Consider the following 23,022-nt stretch of genomic DNA (forward strand, 5'->3'; position numbering starts at 1 on the left):
CAGGAAGAGTGTGTGTTTGAGAGGCAGGCTTGTTTGTGTAATTCTTGTAAATATTTAGCATCTTTAATTCAAGGGTATGTAATTTAGACAATGAATCCGTATTAGATGTTCTTATGGAAGACTCGGGTTCTGAAACTGAAGAGGACGAGGACAACAATTATGCAAAAGGTGAACATGATCATTCTGATGCTTCAAGCAAGTAAACTTAGATAATGAGCTCATTCCAAATTAGTGTGAAGTTGGTTCAGTAAAACAGTTTTATACCACTCCCTAGAAATTTGGGTTGTTTCTCATGTACAGACGACATCCTGCAGCAATTCAATGCGAGTCTGTTGTCAAGTGACAAATGGCGGGTAAGCAAATTACTGGTTGTAAACAAAGATATCCATGCCAATTGATCAATTACGTCAGAATCTGTATTAGTATGTTTTGGTAGATGGATCCTCAATATTTTTAAAATCTTAAAATATTAATCAACTGGCATCCGTAGCTGCATCAGAATTTCTTTTTTCATTTGTAGAACTCATTATCTTCATAAATGTATACTTAAATACTCTTGCACTATTATGATTATTAAAACTCATTTTTGTGAGGAGGAAAGTGTGAACTTTCTAAATTTTCCAAAAGTTATTACAATCATTGCTTTCTCTAGCATTGAAAAAAATTTCAAAAACCATTAAAAATCCTGCAATCCTGCAATTTCTGGGGGATAGCACATTCAAATATGGCTGTCTCCAATGTATTAAACTTGTCAAGTTCCTTTCCTCAACTGTGTTTATCCTGTATAGTTCCATCTTGTTGAAAATGAAAATCCACAACCTGTTTCCAGTCATTTGACCGGGTCAGGAATGGAATGAATGAAGCCCCACTGTACCCTGCCTCTCAATCTTCTGACAGTAGATGAAGTTCTCAGGGCACAAGCTCTTGGATAGTGCATCTGCGTTGCGGTGTTTCTTTCCCTATTGGTGTTCAGTGGTGAAGTCTCATTCCTGCAGGGGTTGCAACCACCGGAAAAGTTTGTTCCACCTGAGTTTTAAAGTTGAGAAGCCACATCAAGGCAGAATGGTCTGTGTGTAGATGAAAATGCTGACTGTACAGGTATTTGTAGAAGTGCTCCAGTGTCTTAACGATGGCCAGTAGTTCATGTCGGGTCACGCATTAGTTCCTGTCAGCCTTCGATAACATTTTGCTGTAATACACTATCACCTTTTCCTGGTGTTTCTAGATCTATGACAGCACCCCACTAATCCCCCACATTGCTGCCGTCATTGTTTCAACTTCTGTCTATGCCTAGGACAACGCAAGATAGGTGCTGAGCACAGGGAGTCCTTGAGTGATCACAGTGTAGCCTCTGCCTTCAGTGACCATCAGAACAGCCTCTTCTTCTCAGTGAAATGAGTAGGTGGCTTTGAGATGTTGGCAAAGCTGACAATGAATCTCTGTTAGTAAGTACACAGGCCAAGTAAACTGTAAACTCAACTCCTGCAATTTTTTTGGCACAGGCCAACTCTAACAGCTTCTAGCTACGGTATTTTAAGTTGGTGGCTACTCTCTCCAGTGACACAATGTGACCTAAGCAGCAAGGTTCCTGCTGGAATAGTGACATTTCCCAGGATTCAGCTACAGGTGAGCACCTCGTAGTCTCTGGAACAATTTCCCGAGGTTTTCCAGATGATTTGGGAAAGTGCATCCTTACAATAGTAAAAGTGAATTTAATGGTTCCACCTTTTCAATACAATATGTAATGCTGTACAAGTTTGTTGTTTTTCAACATGATTTATTTTTGGTACAGGTTTCAACTCTTTTTTAGTCATCATCAGCCTGTACACCTCTGGTCCAAAAAAATATCCCCACCTGCATGTTTTAAGAAAAAACATATTTTAAGAGAGTAGGCCTACTGAAAAAGAATTTGAATGTTTTATTTCAGAATAGCAATATGCAGGATTTCCACAATATATGTGACATGCTTCAGTACTTTATGTGACCACTGTTAGCCTTTTTAAGGGCTTGTACTCTTTGTGGCATTGACTGAACAAGTTTTTTGCAAGTAGCAGGCTCAATTTCATGATACCACACTTCAACAATTTTTTCAATTATTTCTTTTCTGGTAGTGTAACAATGTTTCCTGAGTTTTGCAGACATAATAGCCCATAAATTCTCAATGGGGTTCATATTGGGTGAATTTGGGACCCACCATAATCGCTGAATGCTGAGATCTGAGACACATTGCTGGACAACCCTGGTAATATCATAAAAAGAAAGAAAGGTTCCACCTAATCAATACTTATTTATTATCACATGTATGATAGAATATCACATGTATAATAGGACCAGTTTCGACCTCTTACAAGGTCATCCTCAGCTGCATTAGAATCCTATGTTTGCATTTTGTATTATGCCTCATTCCTAAAAGCTTTATGACATATTCTGAAATTTAACAACATTATGTTGATTACACTTTTGCTAAGAGTTCCAATGTTACAACATAGCTAAAATTATAACAAGTTAAATACTCTTATTACATAATATAATGACCCAATATACACATGTAATTATAAAAAGGATTCGTCTTTTCTTTCTAATGCATAATGTAAGAATAATTTACCACAGGCTTTTGCCTATTCAGTTAAAACAAGTTCCATTCTTATAAATGTTTAGTCATGTATGAGGCGAGCTTTGTTTATATTTGTGAATATTACAGCAGCAAATTAGCAGTAAAATACGCCAGTCAAGTGTAATTATGTGCTGATGGCTCAATAAAATATATTACATATCTACATTAAAATATTAGCAAACATGGTTGAACGTGCTTAAACGCTCTTTTGAAAGTCTAAAACAATTGATAACAATAAATCTTGCGTTGTTTTACGTTACGTATTACATTGAAATAATGTGAAATTTGCCCATTATACAAAGATATAAACACATTAAAGTATTTAAAACATTGCAAGGTATGCTTAGACGCAAAAGTCTGTTTGTAGTCTAAATTAACAAGTGACAGCACATTCTTATGTTGTTTTAAAATAGACTGATGAACATGTGAGTTAAAAGTCTGAATTTGCATAAGCCTTAGCCGATACACTTTGTGTGAAACTCAACCACTTTATCTTTCTAATTTTGTTTTCGTGACTTGAACCTGGCTTGTTTGACTTGGCTAATGTTAATCAACACCAACATCATAAGAAAGGAAAGAGCCACCAACAATTACGACCTTGTCATTCAAATTCAACAATTTCCAGAACATTAGCCAAGTCAAACAAGCCAGGTTCAAGTCACGAAAACAAAATTAGAAAGATAAAGTGGTTGAGTTTTACACAAAGTGTATCGGCTAAGGCTTATGCAAATTCAGACTTTTAACTCGCATGTTCATCAGTCTATTTTAAAACAACATAAGAATGTGCTGTCACTTGTTAATTTAGACTACAAACAGACTATTGTGTCTAAGCATACCTTGCAATGTTTTAAATACTTTAATGTGTTTATATCTTTGTATAATGGGCAAATTCCACATTATTTCAATGTAATACGTAACGTAAAACAACGCAAGATTTATTGTTATCAACTGTTTTAGACTTTCAAAAGAGCATTTAAGCACGTTCAACCATGTTTGCTAATATTTTAATGTAGATATGTAATATATTTTATTGAGCCATCAGCACATAATTACACTTGACTGGCGTATTTTACTGCTAATTTGCTGCTGTAATATTCACAAATATAAACAAAGCTCGCCTCATACATGACTAAACATTTATAAGAATGGAACTTGTTTTAACTGAATAGGCAAAAGCCTATGGTAAATTATTCTTACATTATGCATTAGAAACAAAAGACGAATCCTTTTTATAATTACATGTGTATATTGGGTCATTATATTATGTAATAAGAGTATTTAACTTGTTATAATTTTAGCTATGTTGTAACATTGGAACTCTTAGCAAAAGTGTAATCAACATAATGTTATTAAATTTCAGAATATGTCATAAAGCTTTTAGGAATGAGGCATAATACAAAATGCAAACATAGGATTCTAATGCAGCTGAGGATGACCTTGTAAGAGGTTGAAACCGGTCCTATTATACATGTGATATTCTATCATACATGTGATAATAAATAAGTATTGATTAGGTGGAACCTTTCTTTTTATGATATTTGGTGGCTATCAATACGCAACAAAAATGAAATTTATAAATCAAGGACAACCCTGGATCGGTGACAACTGGCATTGTCGTCTTGGAAAATGAACGGCCCTAGGTTTGCACAACTAAAATGGTCCCTAGCAGTATTCAAAACTTCCTTCTTAATGATGTTACAGTATGCCATTCCATTGACTCAACCCGTGCAAACTTTAATTCTTCCCACCCCTTTGGAAGTTATTGCTCCCCACAGAATAACACTTTCACTAAATTTCTTAGTTTCCACAACACATTCCTTCTTTAACTTCTCTCCGGGATCCATCCACAGTTTTACACCACCGTCATTACCGAACACATTAAATTTTTTTTCGTCTGAAAAAATTATCCTACACCAATCCTCAGTTGTCCAATTTTCATACATCTCAACAATTTTTTTTCTGTCTTGGATATGCTATTTTGTCAGGAGTGGCTTCTTTGCAGGGTTTTTCTTTTTAATGTTCATATCTGAGAGACGTCTTAACACTGTTTGGTGTGAAACGGAATGACCTAGATCATGATGCTACTTGCACGAAAGCTGCCCGGAACTCAATATTCATCCTTGTTTCGCCATTGCTTTCAGCGCCCTGCACACCTGGCGACCACATTTATGCCTCAAACTTGTCATCCCTGTCTCCTCTTGTTTCTTTAAAACATTACCCACTGTTTTATGGTCAATGAATAACTTCCTAGCAAATTCCCTGTTGGATATTCCTTGGGAACTGAATGCAACAATCATGCCACGCTTCCTTGGAGATAGGTCTTTCTTCCTCCCCATAACAAAAAAAACAAAAAACAAAAACAAATATCAATCTTAAATTCTCTCAAAATCCAGTAAGCTATGGGAACACAATTGCATCTATTGAGAAACAGAACAATAGCTCTCTAAAAACTTATCAGATTGGTTTCTCTTTTTACAATTCAGCTTACTGAAGAACAACTGATAAGAAGTCAGACGTAAGTACAACTAGAGGTATATGGCGGGAATTTTGTGAACTTCAGGCATGTGCGTGCCATCTTGTGACCAAATATCGTAATGTCTCCTAGACCCCGTATTTGAATGTGCCTCGGAAGCTGGTACCATGAATACGGTCAATATCAAGATATATCTGATCACGTTGTTCTATCATTGACATTACTCCAATTAACCTATCAAAACTGAGCTTTTAATAACAAATACCACTTGAAGAGTGCCTTAACTTCATAGGAAATAAACTGATAGCACAAAAACGCTGGTACCAATGCAAGTCTGTTAGAAAATGAGGTTGAAATTGAAATACTGGGCCAGTATACGTAGTGGGGATATTTTTTTTTGGACCAGTGTATTATAAACTGAGCAAGAGGAAAATATATATATTATATATATAAAACAGTATACATACAATGATACATAGTATGTGACATATGTTTACACTTAAAAGTAAGAATTATGGATAAAATAAGTAGCGATGTTTGCTAGGCGTTAGAAGTGTAAAAGTCTCTCTCGTAGAGATCTCCTCTCTGCACAGCACGCTAAGCAAGGCTTCATAATCCACACTGAACTGGGAAATTCTGGTCCAGCACATTAACAACAAAGGACCTACTTATATATAGTTCTCCACTGTTTGACGTGCCGGTAAAACACAGACTTGAAAAACTTCATTAACAAGATAGTACAAAAGTTGTTTTCAAGACTCATTTCACCACGTCATAAAGATACTTTCACAAGAGGAGATAGATTTTAATAAGTTTACCAAACTTTTAACTAACACATAACCATATCTCAACATTACAATGTGTAATATCAACAACTACAGTATATCAAGATCACGCAAGACTTATGGGGACACGAGAGAAACCTCCTAGTAGGGTGTATTTGCATGTGATACTGTTATACATCCGGGTGTCTCCTGGGCAACGGACTAGGACTTTTCCTAGACGGCTGATTCTCTCACTCCAGAAGTACCAAGATCAATTTCAATGGTTGATAAACCCCACAATTGGTCCTTTTCAGGACCAAAGCTGACAGTTGTATCAGTTAACATAGAAGGCATAACATCAAACCCTGTTACAACAACTTTGCCAAAAACACAGGTGTGACGTTCTCTGTGTTTAAGAAACTCACAGAAGTAGTGACCAAAGACGACCAAGAGTATTAGGAATGCGTTTGGTAGCCGAGAGACCACATGAAAACTATGGTAGTGCTATATTCACAAGGCCAGAGCTGAACGTAATATCTACCTCATCTACAGACAACAATGATATACAAATCTTAACAGTGGAGCTATCGAACTGTATAATAACATCTGTCTATAAACCACCGAGCGTTCCATTCCACTTTACTGATTCAGCTGTAGGGCTAGAGGAGAAGGTTCATGTCATCGTAGGAGATTTCAACAGCCATAGCTGCTTATGGGATTATAGAGAAGACAATGAAGACGGCGAAGCTGTGATTACGTGGTCAGAATCTAGTCAACTGTCCTTAATACACGACAGTAAACTTCCCGCTTCTTTCAACAGTCATCGATGGAGACGTGGATACAAGCCAGATCTCATCTTTGTCAGCGATGCTATATCACAGCAGTGTGTGAAGTCTGTCTGCGAACCTATACCCAACACACAACATAGACCCATTATGTGCCAAGTTCTCTCAGCAGTTCATCCACAATCTGTGCCATTCAGAAGGTGGTACAACTTTAAGAAAGCTGACTGGTTGAAGTACACAAAGTGCTTAGATGAAATGGTAGCAGACATCGAACCTGTTCCAGAGGTATACGATGTGTTCATCGATGCCGTGCAAGAATGCTCTCGCACATCAATCCCAAGAGGCTGTAGGTCTCAGTACGTACAGGGTCTAGACGCCAGTACAGTAGATAAATTAAATGAGTACCTACTGCTCTATGAAGAAAATCCCTTCAGTGAGGACACTATTCAGACTGGTCAACAACTAATCCAGTCCATGGGCGAAATAAAGAGAGAACGTTGGGTTAAGCTGATGGAAGAACTAGACATGGCAAGAAACAGCAGAGAAGCTTGGAAGCTACTTAGACGTCTGAACAATGACCCCATGAAAAGTCCTCTACATAGCAACATTACTTCCAACCAGATAGCTCATCAGCTCCTAATAAATGGCAAAACAGATAAGCGAAAAAGTTTCGAAGATGAGGACCCAGGCTCTTTATCGGCTACTTCAGGGAGGGAAGTATTTGTCTGTGGCTGTTGTTCCTCCTCCTCACGTCACACATCCATTGGTGTTTCGAAAGTAGCAGGGCTGGCATATCGTTCCGTTGGAGGACCTGTTAAGTCCATTATTATTCATCATTGCGACAGCAGACATAGTAGATTTGGTAAACCAGGAAAGCGTCAAACTATTAATGTACGCTGATGATATGGTCTTAACATCAACGTCAGAGAAGGAACTCCAGAAATCATTCAACCAAATAGTAGGCTGGATAAAGAAAAATGAGCTCAAACTGAATGTAGAAAAAACAGTGTCCATGACGTTTAGAAGAGGGGGACCTCATGGAATCTTCTATTATGAAGACCAAGAACTTAAGTCCGTAAAGCATTTTAAATACTTGGGTGTAATTTTTCAAACCCAAGGTAATGTTTTCACCCTCCATCTCATAGACCGTCTAAATGCATCTATGAAAGCAATATCTGACATTAAGCACCTGAGAAACTTGTCTTTAGAAACGGCCATAAAACTCTTTCATCTAAAAATCAGCCCTATAGCAACATATGGCTTGGAAAACATTTGGGAACATTTGAGTATGAAACAGTTAGATAAAATCGAGAAGTTGAAGGCAACCTACTTGAAACGGGCTCTGTGCCTCTCCAAATATTCTCCTTCCCGGCTCGTGTATGAGCTATCCAGAGAGGGATTTTATGTGGAAGAGCTAAGGTTACAGTTGTTACTTCCAGCAACAACACCCTATTTACATCTGCTTCGAGACCTACGATCGAAGAAGGCTGACATCTGGGAAGATTTCTACTCTACCGATGCCATGCTAAATCGCGAGTGGGTTCAAGGTGGATATGAACTGCGACACCTGCTGACAAGGTTCTCCGTTCATGGGTTCCATTATAAACTGTGTAATATAAAGCGTTATCATGAACCAGGTTTGAACTGTGTATGTTTAAGATGTGGAGCACACTGTACTAGGTACCATGTTTTAAATTGTAAACAGCGATCAGAATCACTGGTGAAATTTTGCAACGAAGACTAATGTTTTTATACAGTAATTCTTTGCACATTGTGCGCGTTAAATAAATTATAAGCGAAAAAGACCATCAAAACTTCAAAGAAATATCAAACAAGAAACATCCAGTCTGTCCAATCCCTTCACTATGAACGAGCTGGAAAACGCCATAAAAATGAGCAAAACTGGCAAGGCAGCTGGTCTAGATGACATGCGTATGGAGCAGATACAGCACTTTGGGAATACTACCAAACAATGGATCCTACAGCTTTTCAATAACTGTGTGGAACGATGTCAAATCCCTAAAATCTGGAGGAAGACTAAGGTGGTTGAAATCCTGAAACCTGGTAAGCAGCCTACGGATCCGAAGAATTTCAGACCAATATCACTCCTGTGCCATCTATATAAAATTTTTGAAAGAATACTTCTGAACCGTATAACACCAGTGGTTGAACCTTTTCTAATCCCAGAGCAGGCTGGATTTATACCAGGAAGGAACTGCTGTACACAGATCCTTAATCTGACACAGCACATAGAAGATGGATTTCAACGTGGTGATATTACTGGAGTGGTTTTTGTTGATCTTTCTTCAGCATATGATACTGTACAACACCAGATAGTTCTAAGGAAGTTTTACCATCTTACTATGGATTTCAGGCTCACAACGATTATTGCCACGTTGTTGCAGAACCGATGCTTCTTCGTTGAATTTCAAGGACAGCGGAGTAGATGGAGAATACAGAAGAACGGTCTCCCACAAGGCAGTGTCCTAGCACCAATGCTATTTAACATATATACCAACGACCAACCTCTTCCACCTCACACAAGGAGCTTTCTGTACGCAGATGACCTCGCCCTGGCAACTCAGAGTAAAAACTTTGAGCAAGTGGAACAAAACCTTACTGCTGCTTTGAAGATGCTCTCCGATTATTATGAGGAAAATCACCTAAAGCCAAACCCATCGAAAACTAGTGTGTGCGCCTTTCATTTAAAGAACAAAGAAGCCCTGCGGAAGCTGCGTGTGAAATGGAAAGGAATGGAGCTGGAACATAGCAATACTCCAGTTTACCTTGGTGTTACCCTGGATCGTTCGCTGACCTTCACCACACACTGCACCAAACTCAAGGCAAAAGTTTCATCACAAAACTGCCTACTGCGTAAGGTAACTGGTTCTGGATGTGGTGCCCACCCCCAGACAGTAAGGACAACTGCCCTAGCACTCTGCTACTGAATATGCTAGTCCCGTGTGGTATAAATCAGCTCACGCAAAGAAAGTTGACATTGCCTTGAATGAAACCTGCAGGCTAATTACAGGCTGTTTAAAACCAACACCCACACAGAAGTTGTATTCACTTGCAAGTATAGCCCCACTTGATATTAGACGTGAGGTGGCTGCTAATATCGATAGACAAAAGGTTTGCAGCATCTCAGCCCACCCCCTTCATGAACATCAGCCACCTCCAGCTCGACTGAAATCCAGGAAGAGTTTTCTACAGTCTTCTGCTCCACTTGATTCTGACCCAAAAAAGGCCCAGGGTTAAGCTATGGAAACAAAGGTACCCAGATCATCCGGAACGTGTTGAAATTGAAGAGAAGTTGCCACCTGGTCACGAAGAGGGATGATGTATATGGAAGTCATTAAACAGACTGCAGACCGGCGTTGCAAGATCTAAGGACAATCTTGTGAAATGGGGCATCGTGCATGGTGGGGACTCATTATGCGAATGTGGAGAGGAACAGACTTCTACGCACCTCTTGCACTGTCGTCTATGCCCAGATTCATGTACAGGGTTGGAATTGGCATTGGCCGGAAACAATGCCATCAATGTAGCCAAATACTGGTCACAACTTGTGTAAATAATGTATATATAGTGTAGATATTTTCATGTAATACTTCCTTTCTCCTTTTTTTATTGTTTTACAATTAATTTGTTCATGTCTTTCATTTTGTGTAATTAACATACTTCATATTTTTATTATTTAATTTTTTGAATTGTATTTGAATTGATTTCTTATATATTGGTACCTCTGACACGAATAAATAAATAAATAAATACGCAAGACTTACATATTTGAACTTTTATGCAGTTGAACTTTCAGGCCAGCTGCACGAATTTGTGCCGTTCCATTTAAAAATATGGAGTTAGTATTAATATCTCGGTTATTAATCACCCCATGAGAATATGTAGCACATTATTTTAAAAGTCCCTGGCTACCATTTACGAATATGAGAACAGAATACGGATATCTGTAATGGTTTCGACGTTATTTCCGTGTAACACCTTAGGTGAACCCTGTATATTTTCTTTAATATATTCTAGTCGTTGAGCTTCAGATACTGATATTTTCTTTAATCCCTTTTCCTAATCCATGAAACTTGGTTATGTGCCTAATGTGAGTGATGAAATTGTTATCATTGGTATAAAGGATGTGGTAATTTTTTATTGATTCCATGGCACTTCTCTGCTTATGAGCCTACCACACTTTCTTCCACCGTTCAGTTGAGACTGAGCACTAAGGCACTCCAGTAACTCTGCTTTATGATAAACTTGGGTGAGAATTATCAGTGTGATTCCACGTTGTCGATAAAACAGAACTTGGTACTGCTTGTAATTAAAAACTTCACATTACAAAATGTATTTCTAATGCACCAGTAAATCTGCTGACACTTATATGCGATGTAACTTTTTAAGTTTTTCTGGCTGTTGAACACTAATTATTGCACCTATAACACTATAACATACCATACAAACTGTATGGAATGCACAGGATGTACACGGTTCAACCCAGAAAAAGAATTAAATAATTCTACACGCCGTGGAAGCTTCACTTCTAAGATACCATACATTCTTTGCTTAACAGTTTAATAGTATGATTTTTTTACAGGTATATCATAGTGTTATAGGTGTAATTACTAGTGTTTGACAGACTGCAAAACTTTTGAGTTACATTAACCGAGTCAGCAATGAAAAAGTATGGCTTCCTTCTAAACAACTTATGCGCCATGATTTGATTCCACAACCTTAAACACAGACAGCACATAACCAATTGAACTGCAAAACTGCTAAATATTTCTACTCTCAATTTGTGAAACATAAACCATTTCTTTTATTGAGTGGTTGGATCATAATTAAATTGAAAAGTACAGGCCAGTCAGTTTGAAATGCATTGCATGTAAGCTTTGCAAAAGCATTCTTTATGATTATATTAGACATGTTTGCAAAATTAATTACTGGTTTGATAGAAGGCATTTCGGGTTTAGAAAAGGTTCTCAAACTCAGTTAGAAGTAGTCAATTTGAAAATTTATTTCATGCTAGCGGTATTCATGTGTCATATCACTTTAAAATAACCTCATCTTAAAGAAATAGTAAGAGAAAACTTCAATGAAAGGTAGCTTACTCACCCAGTATTAGGATATTATTATCATCTATGGAAATCTGCGACTGCCCATATCTTGGATGAGGTTTAGTCTCTGAAGTTGCTTGTTTATACCATAGATGAGTTTCTAGATTGAAGCACCATACATCACTGGAACTGCAATTTACATAGTAACTTTTACTATCAAATTCAAAATTTTAAAATTATAGTAATATGTGAAATAAAATTGATCAATAAGAAGAAATTCAAAATAAAGAAAACTGTTGAACGTAAGATCAATACTTACAGGACAATCAAAAGCCATAATTTAGGTTATACAGGTGGGAATAAATAAGGAAAATAAAAACAACCGAGTTCAACTAGAGCATTGTTTATAAATATTTGAATGTCAAGAAGGAGCTGTGCGAAGTTTCTGAGTTTTACAGGGCAGTACAGAAGAAATAAGCAGCACTACATTCTCATAGGCCAAGCTATAATGACCCTAATTCTATCAGACTTGAACTTGTTTATCACTGGTCTCAAAAGCCTTTATGAATGCCATGTGAGCATTTAAGACAGCCTACAGCTGACTTAGTGAATTTGAAAGAAGTGAAATTGAGTTGGCATGCAAGTGTGAATGCACTGTTCCAGAAAACTGAACATTTAGAGCATGGTTTTCAAACCTGGGAGTAATTACCCCTACGGGGATAAAACAGCTATTTTGCGAGGGTAATAATGCTAGTAATTTTTGGTATGGAGATAACAGAATGACAGATTAGCACCACATAGCTTGCACTCTCTCATGTTACATGTAGGCCTACACTAATAAAAAGTATGGCAATGTGTGTGTAGGGGTCGGTAGATGCAGAGTGTGTCTCGGCCCATAAGTGGCCACGCCTGGTCCGTGGTCCAACAGCTCTGCACTCTGACTAGCCACCCGAGCAGAAGAGGGGTGGCCACAGATTTACAGTGGCTCTACGCCTCTGCATTCAGGAGACAGGACAGGGCTGGACCTCATAGCTGGTCCCAGCCGTCAGCTGTCCTGACAATGATTTTCTGTGGTTTTCCATTCTCCTGCACTACGGCAAATGCTGGGACAGTTTCTAGTATAGGTCACAGCAGCCAACCCCCTCACCTCAGCACCGTAACAAATCTCCCAGCCTGAGAGACGGCGTCACCGGCTAAGAGGTCCACTTCCCCCTTCAGGGGAGAAATGAAAACATTTTGGTAGTGGTGGTGGTAGTAGTAGTAGTAGTAGTAGTAGTAGTAGTAGTAGTAGTAGTAGCAGCAGCAGCAGCAGCAGCAGCAGCAGCAGCAGCAGTAGTAGTAGTGGTGGTGTGTAGGCAGGTAACCTCTCACTGGGTTCACCACCGTGCCCGCTTTCTTGCATGTGGAGAGGGACGAGGGCGCATGGAGACTGAGACGGATGAGTTAACCGATGTACTGTAGCTTCGCGTTCACAATTACTGGTATTTACTTGGTACATTAAAGATGACCGTATAAAAGAGGAATAGTTGTTTTGCAAGTTTTTACCCACCACTATTTGCCGCAAAGACGTATTCAAAACATTAAAACAGTTTATTGAGGAAAAAGGACTGGACTGGTCAAAGCTAGTTGGCGTTTGTACATGATGGTACTCTGGATTTCAAGCACTCATGAAACAAGTTGCCCCTCACTGCATGGTACATCATTACGCTTTGGCTGTTAAGATGCTTCCTTCAGATTTACTTGTCAAACCTTGTTCGTGTGATGCAGTGTCACTTGTTATTGGTGAGCAAAACGTGGCTTAATCAAATATCTTTCTCCAATACAACTGCTCAAAGTCGTATTTTAGAGTTGAGTAACGACATTTTATTAATCGTCATTTCTGAAATTAAAGGAAGTCCCATGTTTGCGCTGCAATTGGACGAGTCAATCGCTGTACTGTAGCTTCGTGTTCGCAATTATGTTCTGCAAGTCTTTGCCCACCACTACTCGCGGCAAAGACGTACTCAAAACGCAAAAACAGTTTGAGGAAAATGGACTGGACTGGTCAAAGCTAGTTGGCGTTTGTACAGGATTTCAAGCACTCGTGAAACAAGTTGCCCCTCACTGCATGGTACATCATTACGCTTTGGCTGTTAAGATGCTTCCTTCAAATTTACTAAGTGCGTTGAATGATGTAGTAAAAATGGTGAATCATGTTCGTGGCAGCACTACGAATTCCAGATTATTCAAAGTTTTGTGCGATGAAGGTGGTGCCAAATTTAATGGTCGTTTGTACCACACAGAGGTATACTGGTTGTTGAGAGGGAAGGTTTTAAGTTTTAAACAGGGTTTATGAGCTCCATGGAGAAATAGGCTTGTTTCTTGAAAACCAGACTACACAAAAAGAAATAGAGCTGTACTGAAAAAAAAAAGATAAAACGTACGTTGAAATGATGGCGTGTCTTGCTGAATTTTTCAGTGAAATTAACAGTCTGAATATCTCATTACTACGAAATATGACGAATGTCTTGACAGCACAGGATAAAAGTTGCAAGTTTTCTGCATAAATACAGAGTTCAAGTTAGTGATATTTCTATGCTTACACAACTGTATGAGCAATTGGTAAATGATGAATCTCAAAAAATCACAATTGAAAATTCTGTGATTTAACATTTATCTGCAGTAATAGACTCAATGAAGCAATATTTCCCGGACATGGACAATCATCAGTCCAATTCTTGGATATTGTTAAGACCATTTTCCACTGATGATGAAATTTTTAAAGACGAAGATGTGTCAGCCAAAGTACAATTTCTCGGACAACATTTTGGCGAAAAGTAGGTAGTGAATATCCTATTAAAGCTGACAGAGCTCTAAGGAAGATAATACCTTTTGTTAGCACTTACAGATGTGAGAGTAGTTTCTCAACTTTACTAACAATAAAAACAAAGGTCAGAAAGCGTCTCAATGTAGAACATGACTCGAGGTGCACGTTAAGGCAAACTAAACATAACATAAAAAACTTGCGAATGCAAAACAATTCCAACCTTCACATTAACTGTCATTAATTAAGGAAGTACACTGAAACTGTAATTTCATATATTTTTGTGAAATTTTGATTAATAAAGGCACATGAGCCACCTGAGGCCCTGCAGGCTCACCAACAGAATCTCACAGTGACAAGTAGGAGAAAGGCTTCCAAGACCAACTCACCAGCAGAATCCTCACAGTGACAAGTAGGGGAAAGGCTTCCAAGACCAACTCACCAGCAGAATCCTCACAGTGACAAGTAGGGGAAAGGCTTCCAAGACCAAGTGGATCACCTCAGTAAAATCAGACCTAAACTACAGATCCCATTAGAGACCACAGAGAAGCAATCTCAATACCGACAGGCCATTCTACAGGGAGTCTTCCCACTGTCCCTCACAAGCAAAGAGAGTACAGGGACCACCAGACCTAAGTGGACAGATGAAAGGTAGTAGGCACACAGCCAGAAAATGAAAGTGTACCGGGCCAAGAAAAAGTAGAAGACCTTAGCTAAGAGTTAAGAAGAGCCCCGTGGTGTCTAGTAGGACAAAACGAACCAAAAAAAAAAAGAGCTATTTGTATGCATGTGTTGTTTTCTTCGATAACATTTTTAAGTGGGGTAAAATCAGTTTTCTTCATAGGTCATAGGGGAAACAAGATTGAAAAGGTTAGGAACCATTGATTTATAGGCGTGCAACAAGTACGCAAAGAATAGTTCAAAGACGGACATACATCCAGAGAGAACATGTACAACAAAAGTTTATGTCGTCTTTGCAAGGGTATTGGTGAGGGAGGGACTTGCTTCATCTGTATGAGTCTCATTAGCAAACAGTTAACACAATATTTTATGTTTTCCGCAAGAGTTTAATGTCTTTATTACAGTATGCCTTGCATGCTCATTACCTATCCTAAAACTAGCAAGATACCCGTGCTTCGCTACGGCTTTACACTGAAAATTATTATTGAGTTTTACATTTTGGAGAGTCCCCTGTCAGCTACGCCTGTAAAATACGCTCTCAGTTCGTACATGAAACATTTTTGGGGGAATGATTATTTATTTTCTGATATAACACTCATTTGAACTCCATACGGAAGAATTTGAATGTTTAAAACCCTATCTTATTTAAAATCTGGGATCTAAAGTGATCAACCTGTGAAATTTAGATTTTATACATCGAACAGTAATGGAAGTATAAATACTTTTAAGGGGTGAATGTTTTTAAATATTTATTAACATCTAGAGTATAGAAGACCAAGTTTAATTTAAAAAATAACTTAGTGCCTGAAAGGGTTTCGGAGGGTCAACCACGATCTAAATCCCTCAGGGGAGCAATATTTTGAAGTATATGATATTTTACACCTAGGACATAAAAGACACCCTTCTCGTAAAATTACAACTTTGTATGTCAAACAGTTTTGGAGGGATGAATAATTTTGTTTATGGAGCCAACCTCATTTAACGTTTTAGGGTTGGAAATTTAAAAAATATTTCCCATTTCACATCTAGGATTTGGAATTGGAATTTTGTCCTCGTACGTTAAACCCTTTCGAAGGAAGGAAGGAAGGAAGGAATATTATAATCTATCAGTTTCATGTCCGTATTGATACTTGGTATTCACAATCACAAAGAATGGGTACCGCCCACCTAATCAATACTTTATGATGTCTTATTACTATGCAGTACCAGTTTCGACCTTCACAGAAGTCATCCTCAGCTGGTCATGAGATCTAAAGCTAACTTAATATATAATTTTAAAACATTACTAAATCTAATGAAGAATGTCACATGATATGAATGATAATATTAAAATATACATTGATATGATGTGTCCTACTGACGGGAAAGACAGAAGAACTGGTTGACTTCATGATAGAAAAAGATATAGCCATACTTGGACTGTGCGAGACCAAGAAGAGGGGTACAGGGGAGATCCCTCTGAGAGAAGGATACAGGCTGTATTACAGCGGAGGATCTGAAGCAAAAAATGGAGTGGCCATCGTGCTTAGAAGAGAAATCCAAGAATATCTGGAATATACAAAGTACCTCAGCGATAGGATGATGATGATGATGATGATGATGATGATGATGAGACTCCAGTTTGAAAATGGCATGAAAGATCTATTTCAGTTGTATGCTCCACAAACTGGTTGCATAGATGAACATCTAGAGGACTTCTTAGAGGAAGTGGAGAGACAGATAGAAGATAAGGAAGTACTATTGATGAGAGATCTAAATGCACAAGTTATGGAAAGACAAGGAAAGGAAGATGTTGATAACTCTTTGGATATGGAAATGTAAATCCAGAAGGCGAGTTGTTGGTGGATTTTTGCATGAGGAATCAAATGGTTGTTGGAAACACCTGGTTTAGGAAGAAGAACAGTCAAAAGATTACAAGGTATGGTTGGGGAGACAGACAAACAAAGACCATGATTGATTATATAATCATAGAGAAAGAACAGCGGAAAAACCTTGTAGATGTAACAGCCATGCCTGGAGAAGCCTTTGGTGGAGATCATAAGAGTTGTGATAGGAAAATTGAAAGTTGGAAAGATTGAAAAATCCCAATTAAGAAGAGAGAAAAGAATTAAAGTATGGAAGTTGAAGGAGAAAAGCATACAAGAAGAATTTCAAAGGGAAATAATACCCTTGGTACCCAGGACAGAGGTGGGGAATGTTGAAGAGGAATGTAAAAGATTTAAGGAAACACTGGTTGGATGTGCAGAAAAGGTGTGTGGTAGAACATCAGGAAATGTGAAAGACAAAGAAACACAATGATAGGGTAAAGATTAAAGTGAAGGAAAAGAAAATGGCATGGAAAGCATGGAAAACATCTAAGACTGAAGAAAGTAGAAGAAAATATGTGGAGGCAAAGAATTTGGCGAAGAAAGTAGTGGAGGAAGAAAAGAGGAAAAGCTGGGCCTTATTTGCACAGAAATTGAGAGATGATACACAGGGCAGCAAGAAATTACTGTATGGTATCTTAAGAAACAAAAAGAGCAATCAAGTAAACACCAGATTTGTGTGAAGGATGAAGGTGGCATATTTTTAACAAAGCCAGAAGAAATAAGAAAGAGATGGAGAGAGTATTTTCAGAAGCTGCTGAACATAAGAACGGATGACAGTCATTCAATGGACGACCAGGAAAGGGAATTAGTTGATGAAGAAATGGATAAAGAAATTACAATGAATGAAACTGAAATGGCAGTAAGAAAGATGAAAATGGAAAAACTGCTGGAATAGATGAAATTTCAGTGGAGATGATAAAGGCAGCTGGAGCTGTAGGCCTGCAGTGGACATGTCGGGTTCTCAGGAATGTTTGGGAGAATAAGGAGGTCCCTGAGGATTGGCAAAAAGGAATAATCATCCCAATTTTCAAGAAAGGTGATAAGGAAGTTTTGAAGAACTACAGGGGAATTACTCTAATATCCCATGTTGCTAAGATAATGGAAAGGATACTGGAAAGTAGAATAAGGTTGAGTGTTGAGAATCAGATACAGGAAAATCAGTTTGGTTTCAGAAGTGGAAGGTCAACAATAGAGCCCATTTTCATTATGAGACAACTAATGGAAAAGCATTGGGAGTACGGGAATGATATGGTGATGACATTCATTGATACTGAAAAGGCATATGACAGTGTCCCTAGGACAAAAGTTTGGGACAGTCTGGTGCAAAAAGGAATTGGACAGGGATTAATAAAAATGATCATGGCATTGTACAAGGAATGTTGTAGTTGCATGCAAACACAAGTTGGCAGGACAAGTTGGTTCAAAATAACTAGTGGGCTGAGACAGGGAAGTGTTCTGTCACCAATCCTGTTTACAATAGTAATGGATGGCATCATGAGAACAGCAAAAGCAGCGTATGGAGGAAGAGAAATGAACATGATGTTATTTGCAGATGATATTGTGATTTGGGAAGAAGACGACAGGAAGGTTCAAGAACAGTTGAATGTGGTGAATGGGAAGATTGAAGAATGTGGATTGAAAATAAGTGTAGAAAAGAGTAAAACTCTTGTTATGACTAGAGGGGAGAAAGAAGAGAAAGGTCAGATTAGACTTGCAGACAAGCCCCTGGAAGTAGTGGAAACGTTTAAATACCTGGGGAGTGAATTAATGGAGAATGCTCGACTGGATGCTGAGATTAGTAAAAAGTTTCAAGCTGGAAGTTGTTTCTATCATAGTGTAAGAAACATGTTATGGGACAAAGATGTGCCAATGGAAGCAAAGGATACTATGTACAAGATGTATTACGTACCCATAACAACTTACGGAGCAGAAACTTGGACAATGACAAAGAAGGATGAGAGTCGAATACAGGCAGCCGAAATGAAATTCTTGAGGAGTATGATACAGAAGAGTAGAAGAGACAAAATAAGGAATGAGAAAATCCGGGAAGAAATTGGAGTGGAAAAAATGAATGATAGAATAGAGAAGAGCAGACTAAGATGGTTTGGGCACATAAAGCGAATGAGTGACAAAAGAATGCCAAAAAAGGTGATGGAAATGCAAATCCAAGGAAGGAGAGGCCGTGGACGACCACGATTGAGATGGAAGGATACCATCCAACGCAGCATTATAGAAGGAAACCTGGACTGGGACACAGTGTTGGAGGAGGAGTGGAGGAAAGACCGAAGAAAGTGGAGAGGAACCATATTTGCCCCTACCCGGCTACAGCTGGATAAAGGGAAATGATGATGATGATGATGATGATGATGTGTCCTCTGGTTTAAAAAACAAGCGTTGATATTCTATGACATGTGTATGTTACATAAAATTCTGGTGTACTGTTCGTGAGTAATAGATAATTTGGTGAAATACAATTTCTATACTTGAAATCTTTATAGCATTCTTAAGGTACACTTTGAAGTTTAGTTCATACTAGCAAATGTACCCATGCTTCGCTACAGTATTCTACATTGTATGCAGATTTCTCCATAAATTCCTGTAAATGCAGTGAGTAAGACTATATTAAATTGCACCTACAAACGGACTTCACCATCAGACGACTCGCTCAGTGTTCTACATGGTTGGTCCTGTGACATTTTCCCGTATCTCTTATATTTATGGATTATATTCAGTTATTCACTGAATGGGGTGAAATTTGGTACAGTTATTACATACTACTTCATTTTTTTGATACTCATGTGACCCTGGAATCATAAAATTTTGCGAACATATGGCCACTGGTCATGTCAATGTGCCTGCCAAATGTCATGATTGCATCTTTCCTATAAGTGTGCCGAACAACAACATACACATGTAAAAAGTATAACATTAACTTGAACTCAAGAAATGCAGTACTATTTTACGAATAAGGGATAGAGATACGACAAAATGGCATAGGCCCAAAGTTGTAGATCTCTCCATATTGAAATGCGATCTTTCGTGATACGACTTACGGTTTAGCCACCAATTATTCTGAAAGGAAGGTCTGCACTGTCGTTAAAATTGCATCCATATTTCGATATTTTCCGGGGAAAAAAGGTATACATTTGCATAGCTTGGGATATTTCCTCAAAGAAAAGAATGTCCAGCTTTCGGGATTAGCACTCGCATACATACAGAGTAATTAAGGAAGCAAAATAATACATCTAAGAAAGCTGACATTAATAGAAAATTGATTATAACTGATGATAGCCAGATGATGACAAATATGTAAATACCAAGTGAATGTATTGGAAAATCAAATGCCCCTCAATAAATTATGCTGGTGTGAGTTATGGATATAAGAAAATGGTAACAGAGGAGAAATTTAGGTGCAGGGATTCTCAGGTAAACAGATAAAAAAATGAGTAATGGTGTTATTGCTTGAGCTATTCGAGGACGGTTATAACCTCCAACGATATTCCGCCAATATCCCGCAGAATGGCCGATTGACGCCTCTCTTGCCTTCTACGCAAGGAACAACCACGAATTTAAAAGCATGATGAGGAAAATGGCAATACGTTACTTCCCTGCTGGCAAGCAGTCAGGGACATTGCCATGGTAACCTGTAAGTTCGTTGTCGGTCTGTCGGTCACTCAATGCAGAGCATGACACTCGCAGAAAATAGTAAATTTCTCCGTCATTTGAAGAGTAAGGTAAATTATGAACATAACGAATATTGTTTATAATGAAGATGCGTTTCACATACGGTCCACGGAGATTACAGAAAATCAACAGTATAAGAGAAAATGGAGGAAACCGTTCTGGTTTTCCTATAAACCCCCCCCCGTCTATTCAAAGATTTTAATATGATATGAATATATCAAAACCTTCCTCAGGATGAATATAATCTAAATATGAAGTTTGGTTGAGATCTATCCAGCCGTTTTGCCATGATGGTGGAACAAACAGACAAACACGAAAAATAAAAACCACCGATTCGGTCTTGAGTCGACCTAAAATGGATAAATATCTGAAAAATTGGCAAAACAAACAAAATTACAGACAGCGGACCCCCTACAACTTTCTTTATATAGATTGGTGAATCGTTGCGTATGTTCATTGGTATGTTTGTACTAAGCATTCTAGAACATTCTAGGATATGGATGTGATAAAAACTAATAACATATAATACATTAAAATACGATAAAATGTTCACTGTATTCTTGCGGTATGCTTTGAAGTTATATTAATGTTGGTAAAGCATTACGTACATTCACAGGCATGTTTGTACCAAGCATTCTAGAATGTTCAATGATGTGTATTGTTTATCTTGTAAGTTCATATAGTTAAGAATGTTGGATGATTTACATTTCCTTGGTACTAATCTCGTTAAAAGATATTGAGTAGGTGCAGATGAGCAGTAATGTAGTACTGTTGACTGGTCGAATGTGTACAGTTAGGGAGCACGTCGTGCTGCGTATCCAACAACAAAACTACAAAGAGGGAACACCACAAAATACATGTGCCTTTATTTTCAAAGGAGATTTCAAATACCAATTTTCTCATCTGTAACTTCCTTCGTTTTCGAGATATAAATATCCTCAAACAAAGAATTCAACTCATTTTTCAATCCCAAATTGGATTTCCGAAAACAAAAGAATACGTATTTCTTTTTTTAAAAGGAGATTCCAAATACAAATTTTCAAGTCTGTGTCATCTTCAGTAATTGAGAAATACTCTATGTATCCTCATAAAAAGAAATCATTCCTTTTTGCAGTCCTTTTTACAAATCCCTTAAGTGAATTTTCCGAAAACAAAAATACATGTTTCTTTATTTTTAAAGGATATTCCAAATACCACTTTTCACGTCTGTAATATCTTCAGTAGCATCCCAATACAAATAATTCAACCCTTTTTCAGTCATTTTACCCTCCCTCTAAGTGTTTTTTTCCAAAAACAAAAAATTTGTGTTACTTTATTTTTGAAAGATTGAAAATACCAATTTTCATGTCTGTAATATGTGGTAAGATTTTTGATAAACTGTAGATATGCTCATTTTAAAAATTCACCCCCTTTAACACTTCCCCTTAGTGGATTTTCAGAAAACAAATTATGAGTGTTCCTTTACTTTTACAGGAGATTCCAAGTACCAATTTCACGTCTGTAACATCTTCAGTTTTTGATATATCACTATCAGCCATATTCAACCGTTTTTACGATGTGGTCTCTCTAAGTCCAAAGCAAGGTAGGTTTTCATGAGGTCTCTCCATCTGGGACGGTCTTGAGCGATGTTCTGCCACTTGATCCCAGTAATCTTCCAGATGTCTTTATCCCATCTGTGTGGTGGTCTTCCCCTAGGTCTGAGATGATCTTTCAGACTCCAATCAAGCACATGCTTTGTCCACCTACCATCAGTTCGTAGGATGCTAAAAGGTTTGTTTTGTCACCTATTCAATACATATAAATTATACAATTCCTAAATTTTCCTAAATTGTATAATTTATATGTATTGAATAGGTGACAAAACAAACCTTTTAGCATCCTACATTCAGTATCTTCAATACGGATAACAATGATTTTTATCACTTGCAATACCATCAGTTCTCCGAGCAACATGGCCTGCCCACTGCCATTTTGGGTAAACACCCGTCCTAAAATGATATGTATGTATCCTTAAAAATAATTCAACACTTTCTTCAGTTCTTTTCACCCTCCCCACCCCCTAAGTGTTTCCGAAAACAAAAATACGTGTTTCTTGATTTTTAAAGGAGATTCCAAATACCAATTTTCACGTCTGTATTATCTTCAGTGTTGGAGATACCAGCATCCTAATAATTCAACCCCTTTTCAGTCATTTTACTCCCCGTTAAGTGTTTTTTCCAAAAAAAATACTATTACTTTATTTTGAAAAGATAAAAAATACCAATTTTCACTTCTGTAATATGTTAAG

General features: G+C 37.9%; 1 protein-coding gene across 2 annotated transcripts in view; it reads right to left on the reverse strand.

Annotated features, from left to right (window-relative positions):
* The window catches only part of Fbxo42 (F-box protein 42), a 104,469-nt gene that overhangs the window by 25,490 nt on the left and 55,957 nt on the right, over positions 1-23,022 (reverse strand). For both annotated transcript variants that reach the window (XM_067146418.2, XM_067146419.2), the window contains one exon: positions 11,758-11,888. In XM_067146418.2, coding sequence (XP_067002519.1) covers positions 11,758-11,888 — 131 coding nt within the window. The remainder of the gene's footprint in view (positions 1-11,757; positions 11,889-23,022) is intronic.

This window comes from Anabrus simplex, chromosome 4 (assembly GCF_040414725.1).
Source record: "Anabrus simplex isolate iqAnaSimp1 chromosome 4, ASM4041472v1, whole genome shotgun sequence".
NCBI classification, from domain to species: domain Eukaryota; kingdom Metazoa; phylum Arthropoda; class Insecta; order Orthoptera; family Tettigoniidae; genus Anabrus; species Anabrus simplex.